Raw genomic sequence first — 20,502 nt, 5'->3', positions numbered from 1 at the left:
TTCCTCACCAAAAAAAGAATTGTTTCCTTCTAGAAGATTATTTTATTCAGAGACCATACCCAATTTAGGTATATTTTTTAAAAATGTTTTTACAGTGTGTTTTGGATCGCAGAAGTAAAAATACCGACCCTTCATATATGGAAAAATGTAGATTGAAAATCAAACACAAACAAACCCAAACCAATGAAAAACCTAAAAAATAAATCATACAGTACAAAAACAGATCAAACTAAGAGATTTTAATTATACATTAATAAATAAAGAACACAATTACAAAGAAATATTGTTGATAGGAAAAATAATGAACACTGAAACTACAAGTGAAAAACAAAAATTATATTTCATATTTAAAACAGTTGAAATGTAAAAATACTTTCTCTATTGTCTTATAGATCATATAATATGTATGAATAAAATATATATACTCTGTATAATTTAGTAAGGCTAATTACAAATAATAATGTCTTTAGTTTTATAATACATGATATAAATAAAATAAAAAAATATATACTGTATTTAGTAAGACCGATTAAAGGTATTATTGTCTTTAGTGATGAAATAGTAATGAAAAACATGAAAAAGAACGTTTAGAATTATTTAAAAATATTTTTTATTTTTAAAAAGGCGTTTAAAAAAAACATTGCTTCTGTGGATGAAGTTATTTAAAAAAAATTGAACCAGTAAACATTACATTTTTAGTTTAGAAAAACATATTTCAATATGAAAAAGAAAAAATAGAATTGCTTGGAAGATGTAATATAATAATAATAATAATTTAAAAACACATCACCGAGGCAATAAAAAGGCAGACTGCGCGTCTGCCTGTAGATTTAATCATTAATTGACATGTGGTGTCCTGGCCGCCTGCCCTATTGTTCATGCGCGCTGCTTATCACCCGCCCAGGGGACCCCGGAGCGTCTGATCATGCATCTGGTGGAGGAGCCCTCGGTGGTGGACCCCACCTACATCGAGGACTTCCTGCTCACCTACCGCACCTTCGTGTCCAGCCCCTTGGAGGTGGGCAAGAAGCTGCTGCACTGGTTCCAGATGGACACGCTTCGAGACACGGTCAGTGTGTGTGTATACAGGCTTCATCCTCTTGACTTTTTGAATATCGTCGCTGTGGGGTGGAAACCTTGTATATCCAAATTTGCAAAAATGTCGAAAAATATTTTTTCACTTAGTCTTTATGGGGCATCTTGTCTAATCTTAATGGATTTTTAAAAAATTAAATGTATTCAACACAGGTTGTCTTTGATTTTACAGGTGACCCGCATTGTGCTGCTGTGGGTCAACAACCACTTCAATGACTTTGAGGGCGACACGGCCATGACGCGCTTCCTGGAAGACTTTGAGAAGCTGCTGGAAGCCACAGTAAGACCGCCCATCTCACCGTGCCATCTCGAAATCTTGGTACACGTCCTAAAATCTGCGTTGTTCTTAGAAAATGAAAGGCCACCTGCGGCTACTCAACATCGCGTGCGCTGCCAAGGCCAAGTGGCGGCAGATCACGCTGCAGAAGGCGTCGCGTGAGTCGCCGCTCTACTTCAGCGTCCAGGGTGGCAGCGAGCGCGGCTTTGGCATCTTTGTCGAGTCAGTGGAGGATGGCAGCAAGGCGTTCGAGGCGGGGCTTAAACGTGGAGACCAGGTGAGGGGGGGGGGGGGGCTCACTGTCAAAAACGTCCCCCCCCAAAAAATCTGGGGCTGCCAACAATAGCAGAGAGAGGCAGCAACCTGTGGTTACATCATGTTTGCATGGTTCGTTGTTACGAGGCAGAATTCAGATTCCGTAAAAAATAAATAAATTAATAATACCTTTGGGGGCCGATGGTCTGAGCTGCCAAACATAGCAAAGAAAGGACAACTCAAAATAATTTGTTTTTTTTTTCCTGGTTATTTCACATGTGGTCGCTTGTTGCTAGGCAGTGAATTATTGAATGAATTTAATTGAGTTGTGGCCACAACATAGCAGAAAAAGGACAGGGCAAATCGGCAGCAACAGGAAGTCAAGCAAACAGTAAGAAAGTACAGACACCAGTTATTTTAAACATTATATGGGATAGACACCATTTACAAAAATAAATGGCGAAAAAGATTTTTGCATTTTCATTTTCTGAAGAATTGTTCAGGGGCTTTTGGATATTTGATATTGGAGTTGTGATGTTTTAATTACATTTTTTATTTTATTTTTTTAATGTTTTTTTCACCCCCGCGTTGTCATGATGGTGACTTGTGTCACATACATCACTATCCTTATAGTGTTGTTTCTGGTGTCATTTCTGGTTTCTGTTCCTCTCCCTGTCCCTTTTTGTTATTTGGGGTCAGCAAGTGAAAGATTTGAGACACTAGGGAAACTCCCTCCTCCCAAAATTGGCACTACTGATGTACACTGATTTAGAAAATCAATTGTAAAAAAAAATTTAAAAAAATAAAAAACACCTGATTGTAACCCAGTTGTGCTACCATCTAACCTAGCTAAGTGCTATTTCTTTTTTTTTTTTTTTAACCCTTTAAAACCACAACTGGAACTACATACTGCATCACTAAACACTTCCTTTTTTCTTTTTTTTTTTTTTCCTTTTTTTTGTGCAGTTCACATGTTGCTAAAATGTGACATCTCAATGTCTTACTTCAGATCATGGAGATTAATGGGCAGAACTTTGAGAACATCTCCTTCTCCAAAGCCGTGGACATCCTGAGGAACAACACGCATTTGTCCCTTACGGTCAAGACCAACATATTTGGTGAGTGAAATTAATCCATTATACTGTTCCAGCCCTTAAAAAAAAACACATTTTTTTTCTGTTATGTGCTTTTAATTAAGAAAAATAGCACAGATTTATCTTGGGGGGGTGGGCGACTGATCTGGATAACTGCTTATTCGCTAAAAACTCACCTATTCGTTTTTGTGCTCAGGCCAAAAGCCCCGTCTGATATAAAAGTATTGCTTTGGTGCCATCTAGTGGCAGGTAGGTGCCAAGAAACTATATTGACGTGAGGGGAGAAGCTTGATTTAGACAGGCCATACCCCTGTCTAATATAAAAGTAGTGCTTCGCCACCATCTTGTGGCATCTATAGGCAATAATAAACTTTTTTGGGGGGGTGTCAGTTATTCACAGTTTGTTGCTTTTCTTGGCAGGGCTCAGTCCCCATGGGAGAGCAGTGTATTTTATACAAACAAAAATAATAAATAATAAATATAATACAAGAGAATACAGTATAAAGAAATAAACTGGTTTGATGAAGTGTACTTATGTGGGTTAGATGTGTGCCTTTAAGGGGCGGGGCCTCGCAAGTGACATCAGCAGTTGAAGTTGGGTTGTCTGGTTATAGATCTTTGTGAGCGTCTCGGCATGAGTTGTGGCCTACAGCAGCTCCTTGCGAGTGTTCTCATTTTTTTTTGTCTACTTGACCTGTCTTGTTTAATAAACGGCTAAAAATGCAGCTGGACCTGTAGCTCTCCTTTCCACGGGCAAAGGCATGACAGTAAAGTAATTTTTCCATAACATGCCCTTAACATGTGAATAATACGCTCTTGCCCATCAATTGTGGACGCAGTCTTCAAAGAGCTCCTGAGCCGAATAGTGCACGAGAAGAAGAACGGCGGGCCGCACATTCCCAAGATCCAGGAGAAGAAGGGGAACCGCTTCTCCATCCCGGACTTGCCCGGTGACATGGAGTTTGCCACCGACCACAAGGCCACACGCAAGATGAAGGCCAACACGGTGTCGGGCGGCCGCAACAAGATCCGCAAGATGCTGGAGAAGACGCGCTTCAGCATCCTGCCGCCCAAGCCCTTCAGGTAGGCCGCGCTAGGCTAACGTGGGTGCTAACAGGAAGGGGTTACATTTAATAGGAACAACCACCCCATTGGCCTCGTAATACCTCTGAGTCTATATATTATATAAGAATTAGCCTTGTTTGTCCTAGAACGCTAATGTTAGCGCATTAAGGTTAACAAGGAAAGTCCCATTTGAAACTAATATGAAAAATTCAGTGAAAACATCCATCCATCCATTTTCTGAGCCGCTCCTCCTCACAAGGGTCGCGGGCGTGCTGGAGCCTATCCCAGCTATCTTCGGGCAGGAGGCGGGGTACACCCTGAACTGGTTGCCAGCCAATCGCAGGGCACATACAAACAAACAACCATTCGCACTCACATTCACACCTACGGGCAATTTAGACTTGTCAATTAACCTACCATGCATGTTTTTGGGATGTGGGAGGAAACCGGAGTGCCCGGAGAAAACCCACGCAGGCACGGGGAAAACATGCAAACTCCACACAGGCGGGGCCGGGGATTGAACCCCGGTCCTCCGAACTGCGAGGCAGACGCTCTAACCAGTCCCTCACCGTGCCGCCTCAATGAAAACAGTTAATGTAAATCTTTGCAATTCATTTTCGCACACATGGCAGTGTTTGCCATTTGAAATGTATCAAACTGCTGAAATTAGCCTGTTTTTAGAGGGCGGCCCTGTCTCATGCAAATGAGCCACTGCTCACCATGGCACCATGAACTGGCCAACACCCAGTGCTACTTTCGTGACCATGACAACCTGGGCGACAAGGCAAGCGGCTATTGCGAGCCCAAAGAGTGACAAAAAAAATAATGACGGCAAACACGTGTATTGTATTTTCACTCGTGGAGACAGCACTTCATTACCGACCTGGCCAATTACATGTACCTTAGCCGATCCGTGGTTGCTCCCTGATACATTTTCAGAAATATATACATAACAAAATATTGACTTGGATATTTAATTTCTCACTTGATGGTGGGCAGGCAAAACTATTTGTCTGCAAGCAAGTTAAAAGTCAATTTTACATCATAGGTCCACTGAGGGAAAACAAAAAAAAAAGCTTTAATCAACATTCCGTCTGCAGTGTGCTGACTCAGCGTAACTTTTCTATTTCGGATGAGGTCAAACAGTCGCTGTGAGTTCACTTCCTCAGTAAACTTCATGTGTGTAAGAGGAACATCACTTTTTCCTCTTGGTGCACGTGTATGTACTTTTCACACGTAACACACAAACACAAATATTGTCGCACTTGCTATGCTTTTATCCTGGAATATAGCGGCGCTGCTCCTCTTTTCTGTTAAATTTCAATTTAATTTAAAATTTTGTGTTTCTTTTCCCCCTGCTTTGCTGCTTCAGGGGCCTGTTTGGGTAAGACCTCTTGTTCAGTGCAAGTACACACACACACACACACACACACACACACAAAATTCCACTGATTCTTCTATCCTGAACGCTGGTCGCTAGGCGGAATTCACGGGGCTGTTGGAATCACACACTAGGGGGCGCTGTGCTGGACATAAGTCCAAAATCAACACTATGAAAATTATGAGACAAGCTTATTGTTAGACTTTAATTTTTGGCCATACACACAATATTCCAAGGGACATTTCTTTTTCATTTTTTTCCCCCTTCAGCTGCTTCCAGGATTCTCCTGAGTCATGTCCTGCTTGCAGGTTGACAAGCCATGTGTAAAAACAGTGCTTTTAGTATTTTTTGACATAAAGCAAATTTGAATAAATACAAATAAATCCTATATAATATTTCAAATTTTCCTGATTGAATCATGCACATGGCAGCGTTCACTGTTCAAATTCACACTGTCAAAAGGATGACTGAATCTAGATTGCATTTAGATCAAAGACCATTGACTTACTTAATCCCATTGGAGCCTGTTTCCTTTTATTATCGCTCTTCTGTTCAAGGCTAGCTAGGGCACTTTGAGTTAAATCCAGCACAAGATGGCCAAGGCCATAGAGAGTAGAAACGGGAAATAGCTTTTAGTTTTCATCCGGCACAAGATGGCCAAGATCATACATAGTATGACTACTAACTACTTTGCTGCCTAAATGAGCTGCGCAAAATCTACTGTACATGTACAGTGATACCCAGTTCAAGGAGGGAGAGTAGTTTATGTCTTAATATAGCCCTACGTGACTCTTTTAACACACATTTAAAATTTGTTAAAACACTTTTTGAACACATTGTTAATGTATTTTAAACAAATTATTTTATATGATAAATAGAAAACTTTGCAATAGGTGAACCCAGACTGGAAAAAAATGTTTTTAGTTCTATCTGGCTCAAGTTTGCATACATAGTGCATGTAATTCCACTTATGATGACCCACTATTACAATATGAAAATCCAAATAACCAGGTCTTTGAATGCAACATTTGCATGTGATGGAGCATCTCCATTCACCACTATGGATATCTACTGCGTATGAACTGCAGATTGATCTTATTCGACATGTAAGGTTTGGACTTTGTCCTAATAACGTCCCTCCTCAGTGACGGCGGCATGGGTCAGTCTCAGGACGACAGCATTGTGGGTACCAAACAGTGTCGGCACAGCGTGGCCATCATGCCCATCCCCGGCAGCCTGTCGTCAAGCAGCCCGGACCTCCTCCAGCCCGCCACCAGTGTGCTGGACTTCTCCAACCCGGCAGGTAGGACGGAGACCATTACATATGAATACAATACAAGAGACTGAGGTTTTCCAACACCCTGTTGTCTTTCTGCGGCCTTCATTCCTTCCTCTCACGTTGTTTTCTTCTCCTTGTCATCCTTTTCTCATTCTACTGGTCCAGCACTAGGACTGTACTGTGAGTATGGACGCTTGACTGTGTTCTGTCCATGTGTGGCGTCTAAACAGTTGTGTTCTGCATGCGCGTCCGTCTGAAAACAATGTCAGTCCTTGAGGTTGTTTTATTTCATATGTCCAGTTGAAGTTAACAAGGCGTTTTGTCGAGCTCTGACCGTGTGGAGCTCACCTATATTGTAGCATTGGGACATACTTTCTAAGATGAGTTCATCTTTAAAGGGCTCCTGGAAATGGCCAAAATGAGTCTGAGAAGACTTGATGGTGAAATCACTGCCATACTCCAAACCTAAAACAGTTGACACAATTTCGCCAGTCTGACTAGTATACAAGGTATCAAGTTTGGTGGAAATGGGACAAAATCTCTAGAACAAGTTCATGTTTGAGAGACTCCTGTAAAATGGCTACTTCAAGCCCAAATGGCAGATGCCCTGTGCCTTTTTCAGGTATGGCTTCTTAAGACTTTCTGATGATACACATGTCTACCAAAACTAAAACTAGCTTTGGGGGTTTGATTTTCAAAAAAAATGTTTAATTGCGAGTCATCCAACCTCTCCACTATGCTTCTAACAGAATGTACCTAAAATGTCTGCTTCAAACAAAAATGGCAAAAGGTCCTTCAACCGCATGCTGAAGCCCTAAAAAAAATCAAAGAAATAAATAACAGTGACACTTGAATGGTCAAATGTCCTCTAACATCCCTCTGCCACCCGCTCCAGACATTCCAGACCAGGTGATCCGGGTGTTCAAGGCCGACCAGCAGAGCTGCTACATCATTATTAGCAAGGACACCACCGCCAAGGACGTGGTGGCGCACGCCGTCAACGAGTTCGGACTGACGCCGGCCGCCGAGAACTACTCGCTGTGCGATGTGTCCGTCAGCCCCGAGGGCGTCATCAAGCAGCGCCGCCTGCCCGACCAGCTCTCCAAGCTGGCTGACCGCATTCAGCTTAACGGCAGGTAAGACTGCGTGGACCTCTTTTCTAAGTCACTTGACTATAGGGACCCTGGAAATGGTCAAAATAAGTAAATAGTCGCTTCAAACCAAAACTGGCAGACTTATTTTGTCTTTTGGCATAGCTTCTTGAGACTTTTTGTGAGTCTACACATGATGGACATGTCTACCAATTTTCATACTTGCAGGTCAAAGTGGCTTTGGGGGCTTAACAAATTCAAAGAAGAAATTTGGTGTCAGGAGTGGGACAGGCACCAAGTGTGGAATAATCGGACCGGTATAGTTTGCTATCGCTTCCTATTTGGCTGATGATTGGCAAGCGGGTCCAGTCGGGGCGCAGTCAGGCAGACGGCCTGAAATGTTTTAGCCCGCCAAAACAGTGGAGCTCGCACAAACGCACACCTTGGCCTCGGTCCCAGTGATTCACACGGTTCTGCTTCACTGCTTTTTCCGTGGTGAAGCCACTCTCATTGCTCCGTGTGCCATCTTCTCTTTTCTTTTTTAAAGGTTGCACTTTTTCAGAAAGCACTTCATCTAAACAGGCAATGACAGTCCAACCTTCACGTCTGCTTTTTCACTCTTTTCTTTGAGGGTTTTTTAGTTGTTGTGTGTGTTTGTACGTTTTTGAATAGTGGTTGAATTTAAATAATTTAATTCAATTCTTACAATTCATTTATTTTGTTTTTTAACTTTATTTACAACCAAAACTCTGGAAGACCTTTCCCCCCCGTCATTGTTTTATTCAGGGATTTTTCTGGGGTCCATTTGCAGTAGAGTTCATATAATTTGTGGAGATCGCTTACATTGTGCTATAAATGGTTAGGGCTTATCAATGGCATCTGTAACCTGTACTGTGCTATCTGCAGGTACTACCTGAAGAACAACATGGAGACGGAGACTCTGTGTTCGGACGAGGACGCCCAGGACCTGCTGCGCGAGAGCCACATCTCGCTGCTGCAGCTCAGCACCATGGAGGTGGCCGCCCAGCTCTCCATGAGGGACTTTGAGCTCTTCAGAAACATCGAGTCCACAGAGTACGTGGACGACCTGTTCAAGTTGGACTCGGCGGCGGCGGCGGGCGGCGGCCACTTGAAGCGCTTCGAGGAGGTCATCAACCAGGAGACCTTCTGGGTCGCCACCGAGATCCTCAAAGAGCCCAACGCCCTCAAGAGGATGAAGACCGTCAAGCACTTTATCAAGATCGCCCTGCACTGCCAAGAGTGCAAGAACTTCAACTCCATGTTTGCCATCATCAGGTAGGGACAGACAGACGGAAGTATACAAATCAAAAAGTAGCAGTCCGAGCAATATCGATATATTGCCCCAATTTCTCTTCCCGGTTTAGCGGTCTGAACTTGGCCCCGGTGGCTCGCCTGCGCAGCTCGTGGGAGAAGCTGCCCAGCAAGTACGAGAAACTCTCCGGGGACCTGCAGGACGTCTTTGACCCGTCACGCAACATGGCCAAATACCGCAACGTCCTGAGCGGCCAGAGCATGCAGCCACCTGTCATCCCGCTTTTCCCCGTGGTCAAGAAGGACCTCACGTTCCTGCATGAAGGTGCCCTTCTTTTGTCAAACAAGAAGTACGTGTGTGGTCTGACTTGTCATTGTTGCTAATGGACTTCCTCTTTGTTGTCATTTGGTGCTCACTCAAGCAGCTTTACTTCTGCTAAAGGCTTCCTCCATTGACCGCTCTACATTTCACTCTGAGTCAACGCAAAACCAGCAATGGCTCGCTTCAGCTTATGAAGGAATTTGTATTATAAAGTGGTATCATGATATTCCGCAAAACATAGTATCACGATACAGCAATATAAACCGTGATAATCAACAAATAAAATAATAAAAAGATTTACGATACAAGAGTATCATAATGCAGTGATTCTGTGATGATGATAAAAAAATAATAATAAAAAAAAACCCACCTATGATGATACAACAGTACGGTATCACGTACCGTTATTCCACAATAATCGATAAGAAAAGCAATCTATGGTAGATGATGGTATCATTGAATGTAATGTACCACAATAGATGACAACACATCAGCATATTGATATTTGATCTGCCTTGAGTCGCTATTGTACCAAGCGAGAACAACACGATACGTATCAATATTATCGACTCAAAACCGTTATCACCAAAAGTGATAACGATACTATATATTGGAATATCATTATTTTGTCCCACCCCTAAGCAATACTAAAAGAGAAAACATAATACATTGCGATATCGATATATCATAATCATACCTTACGAAAAGAGATCTACTCAATACATCCGGATGTCCATAATTTGTCCCACTTCCAATCAAAACCACAAGATATCAATTTAATACATATAAAGTACAATTATAGTTGTTTCCCACCACTAATCGTTGCCAAAAGACATATCGATACTACGTCCCAGCTCTGTGTGTCCACCAGGCAACGATTCAACGGTGGATGGCCTGGTGAACTTCGAGAAGCTGCGGATGATCGCCAAGGAGATCCGACACGTCGTCCGGATGACGTCGGCCAACATGGACCCCGCCCTGATGTTCAGACAACGGTCAGCCATCTTTGTAGTCCTATCATGTCGGGGTGGGGTACATTTGCTAAAGCTCAGTGATTATCACCATTCCCGCATTCAACCACTATCTGTCACATAATGTCAGCATGCGGGGGTCTGCAGTGGAGGCGCGCCACTGCCCCCCGCAGACCCTTATGGTGTACTACAAAAATAGATGGACTAATGGACAAAAGTATTGGGACCCATGGCTTGTGACTTTTTCTTCACTATTACGCTTCCTCGTAAAGTGTCCCGATACTTTTGTCCATGCAGTCTGTAGCAGTGGTGGGCAAAGTATTTACATTATCAAGAGTCATATAATAAAAATGTTTTCTTTAATAATTATTTGCATTAATTTGGGTGTTTCCCCCGCCCTCAAATTGGTCAATTAAAATCTATCCATCCATTCCCTATTCCGCTTTTTCCCTATTCCGGGTCACGGGTAAATTTAAGTGTATTTATTGTTTTTGGGTTTTTTTCGGGAATTTAAATTCATGTATCTCGTTAAGTAATTGATTTACAGTATTGGAATAATTAAAACTAATATTTATAAAATAAATAATTCTATGTAAACATTTGATCATTTGTATTAATTTTGTTAAATACTTACTGTATTTATTATAATTAATAAAATAAACAAGAATAAACCAATTTTACAATAATTATATTCAAATGTAATTATCTTATCAAATAATTGGAGGATTGATTTATTGTAAATAACATTAATAATATATTAAAATAAACTAACATATTTTACATACTCATAAAACAATTATTTTATTAAACAATTGTTAATTAATTATAATGCAATAAAACATGACAATTAATTCTTTCATTCAAATATTATATTATGTACATGGATTTTTTTGTTTTATTTGTCATTAATGTATGTACTTGAATAATTAGTCGATTTATTGTAAACAATAAAAGAATGTGAATATAATGAAAAATTGTACATATGTCTGTACTTTTTTTTAACTGAATAGTTGATTGATTAGTTCTAAATAATTATTGAAATGCAAATGAATTGATATTAAAATAAACCGGCAGACGTCTTTTACATACACTTAATCATGTTTGAACAGCCCCTCTATCCGTTTTAAAAATCAAATGTGACCCTTGAGCACAAAAATTTGCCCACCCCTGGTCTGTGGTCACATCCCGCCACATTTTTGCATTTGTTTTTTCACTTCCATTTCATAACCCAACCTCCTCCGAAAAGAACAACTTTTGTCCTCACGCTTCAATCTCCGCGCCTCTCGCTTGCAGGAAGAAGAGGTGGAAGAGTTTAGGGTAAGTTTTTGTACCCCCCCCCCCACCTCCCGGCGCCATTTCGTTGCATAAAACAAAGCATGCAAAGAGACTGACTTGAGTGTATATCTGCCTGTGCTTGTGCATCATTAACATGATTCATTCACGGTGTCCATCCATCATTGTTGAGCCATCCCTTGTGTCCGAGTCCTATAGTAGCTTCAAATGCTAACAGGCTAATAAATGAACCATTGGAAGGTACTACATGGACTCTGGATCCCATAATATTTCCCGTATCCAGTTGTCACCAATGCCCTAACCCTCTTGACGTTTACAGCATGGCGCGGCTAGCTGCATGGACTTGTTTTGCTACTATAATAGCAATATTTATAAAAATAACATTTTATTGAACTTTCATCTGAGGTATATGCAGCATTTAGTACACCTGCATAATGAGTCATTATTTGTATAATTCCCCCCCCCCCCTTCCCAAGTATTGTATTGTTTTGAAAATAATACAACTTTTTTTCATTCTATTACCGTTACTTTAAAACATGAAATTATTTAAAAATTTTATTGTTTTATCATAATCTTTGTTATATTTAAAATTATTTAATATTTCAAAATAAATGTTTTAAAATCAGTCAATCAGACACATTTTTTATGAAAATTTTGTAGTCATTTGTTTGTTTGTATGTATCATTTTTTTTTTATTTAAAAAATATATTTACAAATGTCTTACACATACATTGTTTTCTGCATGATATTTTCTACATTGTATTTTGATATTTTTTATCATGGTTATAATCTTTAATTATAATCTAATGTAGTACAAAACATTTTTAGTAATTTACATTTCTGCATTATATTAATATTTTTGCCAGTTTTTTGTTGTAAATTTTTATATTTAAAACTTGTACATACATTAAATCTGTAATATTGTATTTTGTAATACATGTATGTATATATAGATTTTTAATGATTATCTTTTTATTGTAATATGACTTATTATAAGTGGTGTTGTAATTTTGTTGACTATGTAATAATTGGCTATAACGGACCATAACAACCATTTTAAAATCATTTTCAGATCTCTGAGTCAGGGCAGCACCAACTCCAACATGCTGGACGTGCAGGGCGGCGGGCACAAGAAGCGTGTGCGGCGCAGCTCGCTGCTTAACGCCAAGAAGCTGTACGAGGACGCGCAAATGGCGCGCAAGGTCAAGCAGTACCTGTCCAACCTGGCGGTGGAAACGGACGAGGACAAGCACCAGATCATGTCGCTGCAGTGCGAGCCCGCCTACACCACCAGTGAGTGCACACAAAAAAAAAAAAAAAAAAAAAAAATCCCACAATGCATCTGGTCATGTAAATGGTCACTGGTATCTTTTTTTTTTTAGTTTCTAAGAATTTGAGTGACCGGCGGTCCACCAAGTCGGACATGTCGCCTGTGTCGCTACGGTCGGCGCTGCCCTCGGGGAAGACCCAGAACCGGGTGTCGCAGGTCCTTCAGGTGCAGGTTCCGCTCAACCCGCTACGCAAGAAGAGCACCGCCAAGGACGTCGGCCCGCCCAGTGAGTACCCGAGTCTCTTATTCATCCGCATCAAGCTACCAAATATTAAGACCCTGGTGGTTTTCTTCGTTGCAGACTTTAGTTCCCCTCAGGTAGTCAAGAAGCCCCCCGCCAGCTCAGCAGACGAGTGGACCGCCAAGAGAGCCTCGGAAGACACGGTGTACACAATCTCGTCCCGGCACTCCAGCCCCACCGTGTCGCCGCAGGGCTCACCGCGCAAAGGCCCGTCGGCCAAAGCTCAGACCTGCTCAGGCCAGATAAACCTGTCGGGCTCCTCGTCGTCGTTGACCAGCGACGCCAGCACCAAAGCGAGCACCATCAGCCTGCGCAGCTACGGCATAGGTAGGCCAACCTAAACAAACCATTGATTTTTGTCACCCGAGTGTTGGGGTTACATTCATAGTTGTACAGCACTTAAAGCCCTTCTACAGCAAGTTGCATTCTACCAAGCAGTACGTTTGCTCCAGTTTTGGACGGTATGCATTTTTTTTTTCCATTTTTAAAACGTACCAAAGTAGTTTTTGGAAGCTTTTGTTACAGTCCACAATGTTTCCAATCAAAGATGGTGAAGACTATAAAAAAAAATCTTCATTTTCGCTCCCCCATTTTACGATACCAACCACAGTGTAACGGAAGTACCAAAGTACCAACTGCAGAAGTGCCGTACATTTGACCAACTGAACCAAACCACAATGGTACCAACAGCAGTAGTATGGTACAGTTGACCAAACGAACCATGGGGGTACCAACCGTATTAGTACAGTTGAACAAACCGAACCATGGGGGTAGCAACCACAATGGTACCGTACGGTTGGCCAGAACACGGGATTAACCACCGCAGTAGCACAGCTGACAAACTGAATCAAACCATGGGGGTACCAACTGCAGTAGTACGGTTGACCAACCTAAGCATGGTGGTACCAACTGTAGTTTTGCGGTAGCTAGAGCCCTGTTCCAACAGAGAAGTTTAGTTGGGTACTGTATAGTGTAGTTGAGTCAGTTTCTCCATCATCCACACTGGCTATGTTTCAAACTAGACCCTGTTTACACTATGCAGGTTATGCGCTGCTTCCTCCGGGCAAAGCGGACAACCTGTCCGACTCCAGTCACAGCGAGATCTCGTCTCGCTCCAGCATCTGTTCCGTGGACTCGGTGCCTGCCCCAGGTCTGGAGGAGCGCTGTAACAGCGTTGGCGCCAGGACGTCCGTCGCATCCGCCACTGCCGGCCCCACCGTGCCGGCTGGCGTGCCGACGCCCGAGAGCGCGGCGGCCACGCACTTAAATGTGGACTACAGCCAGCCCGGCACCAGGTAAGTCCACTCAAGCTTGTCGGTATTCGATTTGCCGTGCGATTTGAATGGAGGCCAGGCCACCATTTGTCTGTATGCCCAAGCATGCCATTATATGTATGTATGTTCCCTGCTATTGATTGGCATTTGGGCCGTTGTTTTTATCTTCTCATTCTATTGTTTTCCTACATGTGCCTCGGGATTGACTAGCGAGTCGCAACCAGTCATTTTTTGTATATATGTGCCCTGTGATTGACTGGTTTGCCAGTCCATTGTGATTGACTGGCGACCAATTCAGAAATGTATTGATTTTGTAAGGGTGCCGCAAGTAATTCCCTTCTGTCTCCTTCCCATGACGTAGTTGTCCTTCTTCCGCGGCGGTGCCGGCGTCATTTCGGGTTTACGCCACACGAGGCTCCACCTTCACGTCGTCCATCTCCACGGAGGAACTGACACCCGACTTGGCCTCCCTGGACTCGGTGGCTGACAGCGGGCGCGGCAGTTGGACGTCCTGCTCCTCCAACTCCCATGACTCCTTCCAGAGCCTGCCCACCTCCTCCTGCCGCCCCTGGGACCACGGCATACATGGGCACCCGCTGGCGCTCGCTCACCGGCTGGCCGGCGCCCCCATCGCCGAGGCGGATTCCGCCCGCGACTCTGAGCTGGCCAAGCAGTCGCGGCAGAGCTGGGCATCGTCGGGATCCTTGTCGGACACATATGAGGGGAATTACGGCACCGTCAAGCGGAGGAACGCCACCGAGCAGCAGCGGGGGCTGCCTGGCTCTGCCTCTTCTGCCTCGCCGACCAATGACGATGGAGTGCAGAGCACAGACCCCGCCTACAAAACTGTGACATCCAGCACGGAGAAAGGACTAATAGGTGAGAGCTCGGCTGGCTGATAGAGCTAAAGATGCTAACGGAACCTTAGCTCATCCTCATGGGAAGTTTTAGCGAGGATAGCAGAGTTAGCGAATTAGTGCAATTTGCAAAAATGTATTTAACGCTACAGATGCTAACTGAAACTTAGCTTGTCCTTGTGAGAAGTTTTAGCAAGATTATAAAAAGTTAAAGAAAGGTACAAATGTGTTTAATTAGCACTTAAGATGCTAACTAAATGTTAGCTCGTAGTTTTAGCAAGGTTAGTGAGTTAGCGCTGGTTGTAAAAATGAGTGTCAATGTGTGAGCCTTACTTGTATTTAGTGCTAAAGATGCAATCTAAACTTAAGTTTTTAGTTTTAGCAAGGTTAGCAAAAATAGCTTTGTGTGAGCCTCACTTGTAACTGAATGTCAGGGATGCTGGTAGAGAAGTTAAGTAATTTAGCACTCGTTGAAACATGCATGTTTGTGGAAGACTCACTTGTATTTAGCGCTGAGGGTGATTTTTGCGAGATAGGTGAGATGAGCGAGTTAATGCTTAAAGCGAGGTTTTGTGCAAGCCTAACTTTTAGTTATGGCTAAATGGAAAATTATGGAAAGTTTTAATGAGGTTTGCTAGTTGTAAAAATTAGTATTTGTGTGAGCCTCACTGGTAGTTGCCGCTAAACATGATAACAAAATATTAGCTTGTAGTTATAGCGAGCTAGCGCTCGTCGTAATAATGTTTACATGTGAGCTGCCATCATTCATCTCACTGCTTCTCGTCATGTTTTGCTTCATGGTGTTTTCCCAGTCGTCACCACCATTTAATTTCACCATGGTTTCTTTGTGTTGCCCCCCTTCACTCCCTTCCCTGCTGCTTTTTTGTTTGTTTGTTTGTTGTTCCTCCATCGCCTCCATCCAGTTTACTGCATCACCTCCCCCACCAAGGACGAGCGTTACCGAGCCCCTCCTCCCACCCCTCCAGGCTACCAGGGTCTGGCTCTGGGGGACGTCAAAGATGGCAGTGGTGGGACTGTGGCGGCAGGGGCGTCCGGGAGGCCTCCCCACCTCAGACCGCCTGACTACAGCGTGGCCATGCAAAGGAGCAAACTCCTGCAGAGCCCCGGAGCCGCTGGCAGCCTGGCGCAGGCCCGGAGGCTTGCCGGCAGCCGCCTCGGGACATGCGACGTGGCCGACAGCGAGGACGGTGCGTGAGCGGTCCTTTCGCAGAGATGCGATGTGGAAGTGAAGCATCTTTGCCAAACTTGAAGGTTTCATGTCTTTTAGCCAAATCAATAAGGTTCTTGGTCTAACATGGAAAAATGAGTAATTACTACAACGATTAACTGAATAACTCGAATAATTCTCACTGACATTAAAAATAACACATTGGTTCATGTGCCCTCTCAAAATCAATAGGGTTCTTGTTGACTGGCATGTTATACTTATACATGCATTCTTTGAGTTATGGACCCTCTTAAAATCAACAGTGTTCCTGCTCTAACGTTCACGTTATTGACAAAATCAATAACGTGAACTTTGAAAAATGAAATTTAGATTGTTTGACACACCCTTCTAAAATCAAAAGGATTATTTTTCTAACTTAACGGTAAAATAAATTAAAAAATGTACCTCTGTTGTGACTTCCTGTTTGTTGTCTTCACTCTTGCAGAGGAACAAGTTTCGGCCGTGTAGACGCGTGGACTCCACACCAAGGCACGATCTTTGCCACCTCCTGGAACTCGTGCCTGCTTCACTTGAAAATAAAGAACTTTTAAAAGACTTCTGACTAGGACAAAAAAAAAAGAAAATAGTTTCACACTTTTTTAAGCTTTTAACGTTTTCTTTTTGTTTGTTTTTTTCCTCATCATTTTAATTTTGCACCTCGGAGCTAGCGCCACGTTTTCCTTGGGACATGATGGCCAACAGAAGGATCCCAGGATCACTTGTGGGTCTTCTGGTGCCACCCATGGATCACCAGTCCCGTTAACAAGACCCCATGTGGCTCTCCACACAGGCCCCCTTGGAACTCGTGCCTGCTTCACTTGAAAATAAGAAACTTCAGACCAGGAAAAGAGAGAGAGAAAAGTTTTATGCTATTTAAGATTTTAGCTTTTTTTAATCATTTGAATTTTGCACCACATTTTCCTCGAGACAAGACCGCCAACAGGAGTTAAGGTGATTTGTGGAGCACTTACTGTTCTTGGAGGAAACAAAATGGCCGCCTCAAGAAGCTAGCTAGTCGAGCGCCGTGCTACCTCCTGGACCTTTTAGGGGATAAAAACAATGTTTTTTTTTTAAGGCGCAAACGAATGGAGGTAAAAAAGGTGTGTTTTGTTTACAGTGTTGATTGGATGAGAGCGCTAGCCCTGCCCCCTTTTTATTTAAATGTAAGCCAAACGGGAAGTGTATCTCCAGTTCGTGTTGATTGTACAGAAAAGGATTGGTCTTCCCGACATCCGTTGGGAAGACTTGAAATGCTAACGTGTTGGCATATGTATAAATAAGTGAATGCGAACGTGTGTATATACTTTTTTGTGGTTGTTTTTGCTGTAAATTAATGATGGTGTATAGATTACAGACTGTGGAATATTTTAGAATATTTTGTTACCAAAAAAAAAAAAAAAAAGCATTTTTATTTTTTTTGCTGGCTCTTCGCTTATGCTTCTAGTAGCTGTGCAGATGCTGCTGCTGCTATTGTGTGTGTGTGTGTGTGTGTGTTTATCCCACAACACATACGTGAAGGTTTAGACCCCCTTGCCTGGTTTCCTGGGTCTCCACAGCCCCATTTGGGTATCTCACAAAATCTCTTGTGGGTCTCTTGGGTCTCCTTGGCCACCTGTGGGTATTCTAACCCGCCACCACCGTTTTAGCACTCCTGGGCCCCTCATGATTCTCCTCTACCTCTGTTTGGTCTCAAGGGACCCTCCTGGACATATTTTGGAGCTCCGTCCCGCTGTTTCCAAGGATCCATTGTGGGTCTCTCCTGTCTCCGTTTTCTCATTTGCACTCCTGGTTCTCCTCACGAGCCCCTTTAGATTTACTGGATCCCCTCCTGGACCTCCTCTGTTTAATGGGTCTCTAGTAGTCTGTTTCCGTAGGATTATTTGGATCCATTGTGTATCTACACAATGGCACTCCACATGGTCCCAATGTGGGTCTCCTGGACCTCTGGCGTGCCTTCTTGGCCCCTACTAGTTGTTTAAGTCATCTGTCTGATCTCCTAGATCACATGTTTCAAACTCAAGGCCCGGGGGCCAAATCTGGCCCGCTACGTCATTTTATGGGGCCTGCGAAAGCAAATTAGGTGCAACTTCCATGATTTTAAAATCTGCACCAAAATTTCAAGCATTTTGTTGGTTACCAAACCCCTCTTTTACACTAACTTGAACAATAGCTGAACAAACTATTATCCTTGAATTGTGATTTCAAAACTAGTTATCCATCAATTTGCTGTGAGCAATAAAACATTTAGATGGTTTCATAATCATAATGGCCCTCTGAGAGAAACCGTAACTACAATGTGGCCCGCAATAAAAATGACTTTGACACCACTGTCCTAGATCTTTCAAGGGTGTTCTCGGACCTCCTGGGAGCCCACCATGGGTGTCTCGACACCCATTTTTTGAGTTTCCTTGGCAAAACCCTTGTCACATAGATATCTTTGAGTAGGTCCCCTGGTCGTCTGTTTTTGCACAACTTCACTCCTCACATTATAAACCATGTGTCAGTATTAAATAACTCTCCTCAGGTGTGAACTCGTTTTGTACAGTCAATTAAGGATTTTCAAACCTTGGTTTAGTGTTCCTGCCCCTCCATTTTAGTCCCCCGCTCAGATACAACAAGCGATGTGAATGAGAAGCGATGATGAGGATGCACAATAAGATGTAAAGGTGAGTGTTTGCTGCACAAATAACGTCCCGTGTTTGTTTAAGTGGCACTCGTCTTGTTGCTGTTTTTTTTTTTTTTTTATGTCTTTTACAAAGACGACTCCATTTCGGCCTTGTACGCTTTGTATATGTATATTTTTTACCGGTGGATTGTACATAGTTGTTCTATTTTTGTTTAAGAGGATGTGAACAAAGGATTTAAACAAAGAAGAAGAAAGGACATTTTATTTCCTTTTAAGTCTACTGATAAGAACTTGGACAGTGAATAAAATTCTAAAATGGAAACATGGCTTCATTATTGTGTTTGTGACTTTAAAGTGGAGATATATTTATGTTAAATAGTCCCTCACTGGCCACTTCATAAGGGGATTTGAAACAGTTGTTGCATTGAATCCTATTAGACTAATATTTTGTCTGGAAAAACTACATAAGTGCAGTTACACTGATTCTGCCATCGATGCAAGATGGGCGCCATCTTGTGTTTATATCTATCTATATCATCAGTAGGCTATGGCACCCATTTGATTTTTTACCCACATTTACGCCAACGTAAGTGTTTTAAAGTCGACGGTTTTTAACGACGTGAGTTTGGAGCAGAGCCACAAGGGCACATTTATGTTGTTGTTGTAAAACAAATTACACATCTAAAACAAGATAAAAGTTGCACTAGTAAGTTAATATTACCTGGACTTGAATGTGGAGTTAAAAAACCTGAGCTAATGCTAAGGAAGTTAGCATGTTGTCGATTCCAAATAATGGTTGTATATGCTGGCTGTGGCTACAAATTTAACTTGAGCAGTTTTTAAATAAAAAATTGGGAGGGGGGGGCGGGGGTGAACTTTGTCACACCATACCACCAATATAAAATACTATGTATAAAAAAATATATATCTATAAATGTGCATGTAATAATGTATACACAAGAACTTCAACTAGACTAATAGAGTAGCTCATTTCTTGCCCGTGACAGCTCATTTTGCAACTTTCATGTGATTTTATATCTCTAAAAGTCATATTTGCGCCCACGAAACCTTGACAGAGTGGAGTAGAAAGAGCCCAAAGTCTTGTTTGTGCTCTTCAGACGTGCTCGGTCTTTTCGAAGCTGAGCTACATGTCGACATCAGACGACAACAGGCTGCCTTCAAGGACGCGCTGTCTCGAGGTAAGCACTGCTCGCACCAGTGTAATTAAAAAAGAAATAAGAAATAAGTAAGACGTATGTATAATTGCGCTCGTCTCCTGATTTATCACTGGTGGTAGGCACGTTTTTTTTTTTTTAAATTAGAGTTAAACATTTCAAACACCCTATGAATCTTGCACATCACACAATCTGTAATTCCTTTTTTTTATCTTAATTTTATTGCTGCTGTCAGCAAGGAGAGAGGTTTTTTATGAACAACAATACATTGTAGTTTTCTTATGTAGTTCCACCGGCGACCACTAAGGGGCAGTGCTGTTTTTCCAGAAACACTGCTGAAGAATGAGCGTTCACATTTGTGGAACAACGCAATTTG

At 42.4% G+C, this 20,502-nt stretch overlaps 1 protein-coding gene across 12 annotated transcripts in view; it reads left to right on the top strand.

Annotated features, from left to right (window-relative positions):
- The window catches only part of rapgef6 (Rap guanine nucleotide exchange factor (GEF) 6), a 67,735-nt gene extending 48,458 nt beyond the window's left edge, over positions 1–19,277 (top strand). For 5 of the 12 annotated variants that reach the window (XM_061752479.1, XM_061752482.1, XM_061752488.1 and 2 more), the window contains 20 exons: positions 905–1,069; positions 1,268–1,375; positions 1,446–1,649; positions 2,637–2,745; positions 3,561–3,804; positions 5,159–5,170; positions 6,313–6,470; positions 6,612–6,626; positions 7,342–7,582; positions 8,444–8,833; positions 8,923–9,134; positions 10,003–10,126; positions 11,396–11,419; positions 12,468–12,688; positions 12,778–12,951; positions 13,027–13,293; positions 14,009–14,261; positions 14,602–15,119; positions 16,021–16,305; positions 16,771–19,277. In XM_061752479.1, the coding sequence (XP_061608463.1) occupies positions 905–1,069; positions 1,268–1,375; positions 1,446–1,649; positions 2,637–2,745; positions 3,561–3,804; positions 5,159–5,170; positions 6,313–6,470; positions 6,612–6,626; positions 7,342–7,582; positions 8,444–8,833; positions 8,923–9,134; positions 10,003–10,126; positions 11,396–11,419; positions 12,468–12,688; positions 12,778–12,951; positions 13,027–13,293; positions 14,009–14,261; positions 14,602–15,119; positions 16,021–16,305; positions 16,771–16,793 (3,747 nt within the window). In that variant the 3' untranslated portion in view covers positions 16,794–19,277. The remainder of the gene's footprint in view (positions 1–904; positions 1,070–1,267; positions 1,376–1,445; positions 1,650–2,636; positions 2,746–3,560; positions 3,805–5,158; positions 5,171–6,312; positions 6,471–6,611; positions 6,627–7,341; positions 7,583–8,443; positions 8,834–8,922; positions 9,135–10,002; positions 10,127–11,395; positions 11,420–12,467; positions 12,689–12,777; positions 12,952–13,026; positions 13,294–14,008; positions 14,262–14,601; positions 15,120–16,020; positions 16,306–16,770) is intronic. The other 7 variants (XM_061752485.1, XM_061752480.1, XM_061752486.1 and 4 more) reach the window with 5 other exon arrangements.
- Positions 19,278–20,502: the final 1,225 nt, after the last annotated feature.

Source organism: Phyllopteryx taeniolatus, chromosome 17 (genome assembly GCF_024500385.1).
Source record: "Phyllopteryx taeniolatus isolate TA_2022b chromosome 17, UOR_Ptae_1.2, whole genome shotgun sequence".
Classification (NCBI taxonomy): domain Eukaryota; kingdom Metazoa; phylum Chordata; class Actinopteri; order Syngnathiformes; family Syngnathidae; genus Phyllopteryx; species Phyllopteryx taeniolatus.
This window is presented reverse-complemented; position numbering and strand designations above follow the sequence as displayed.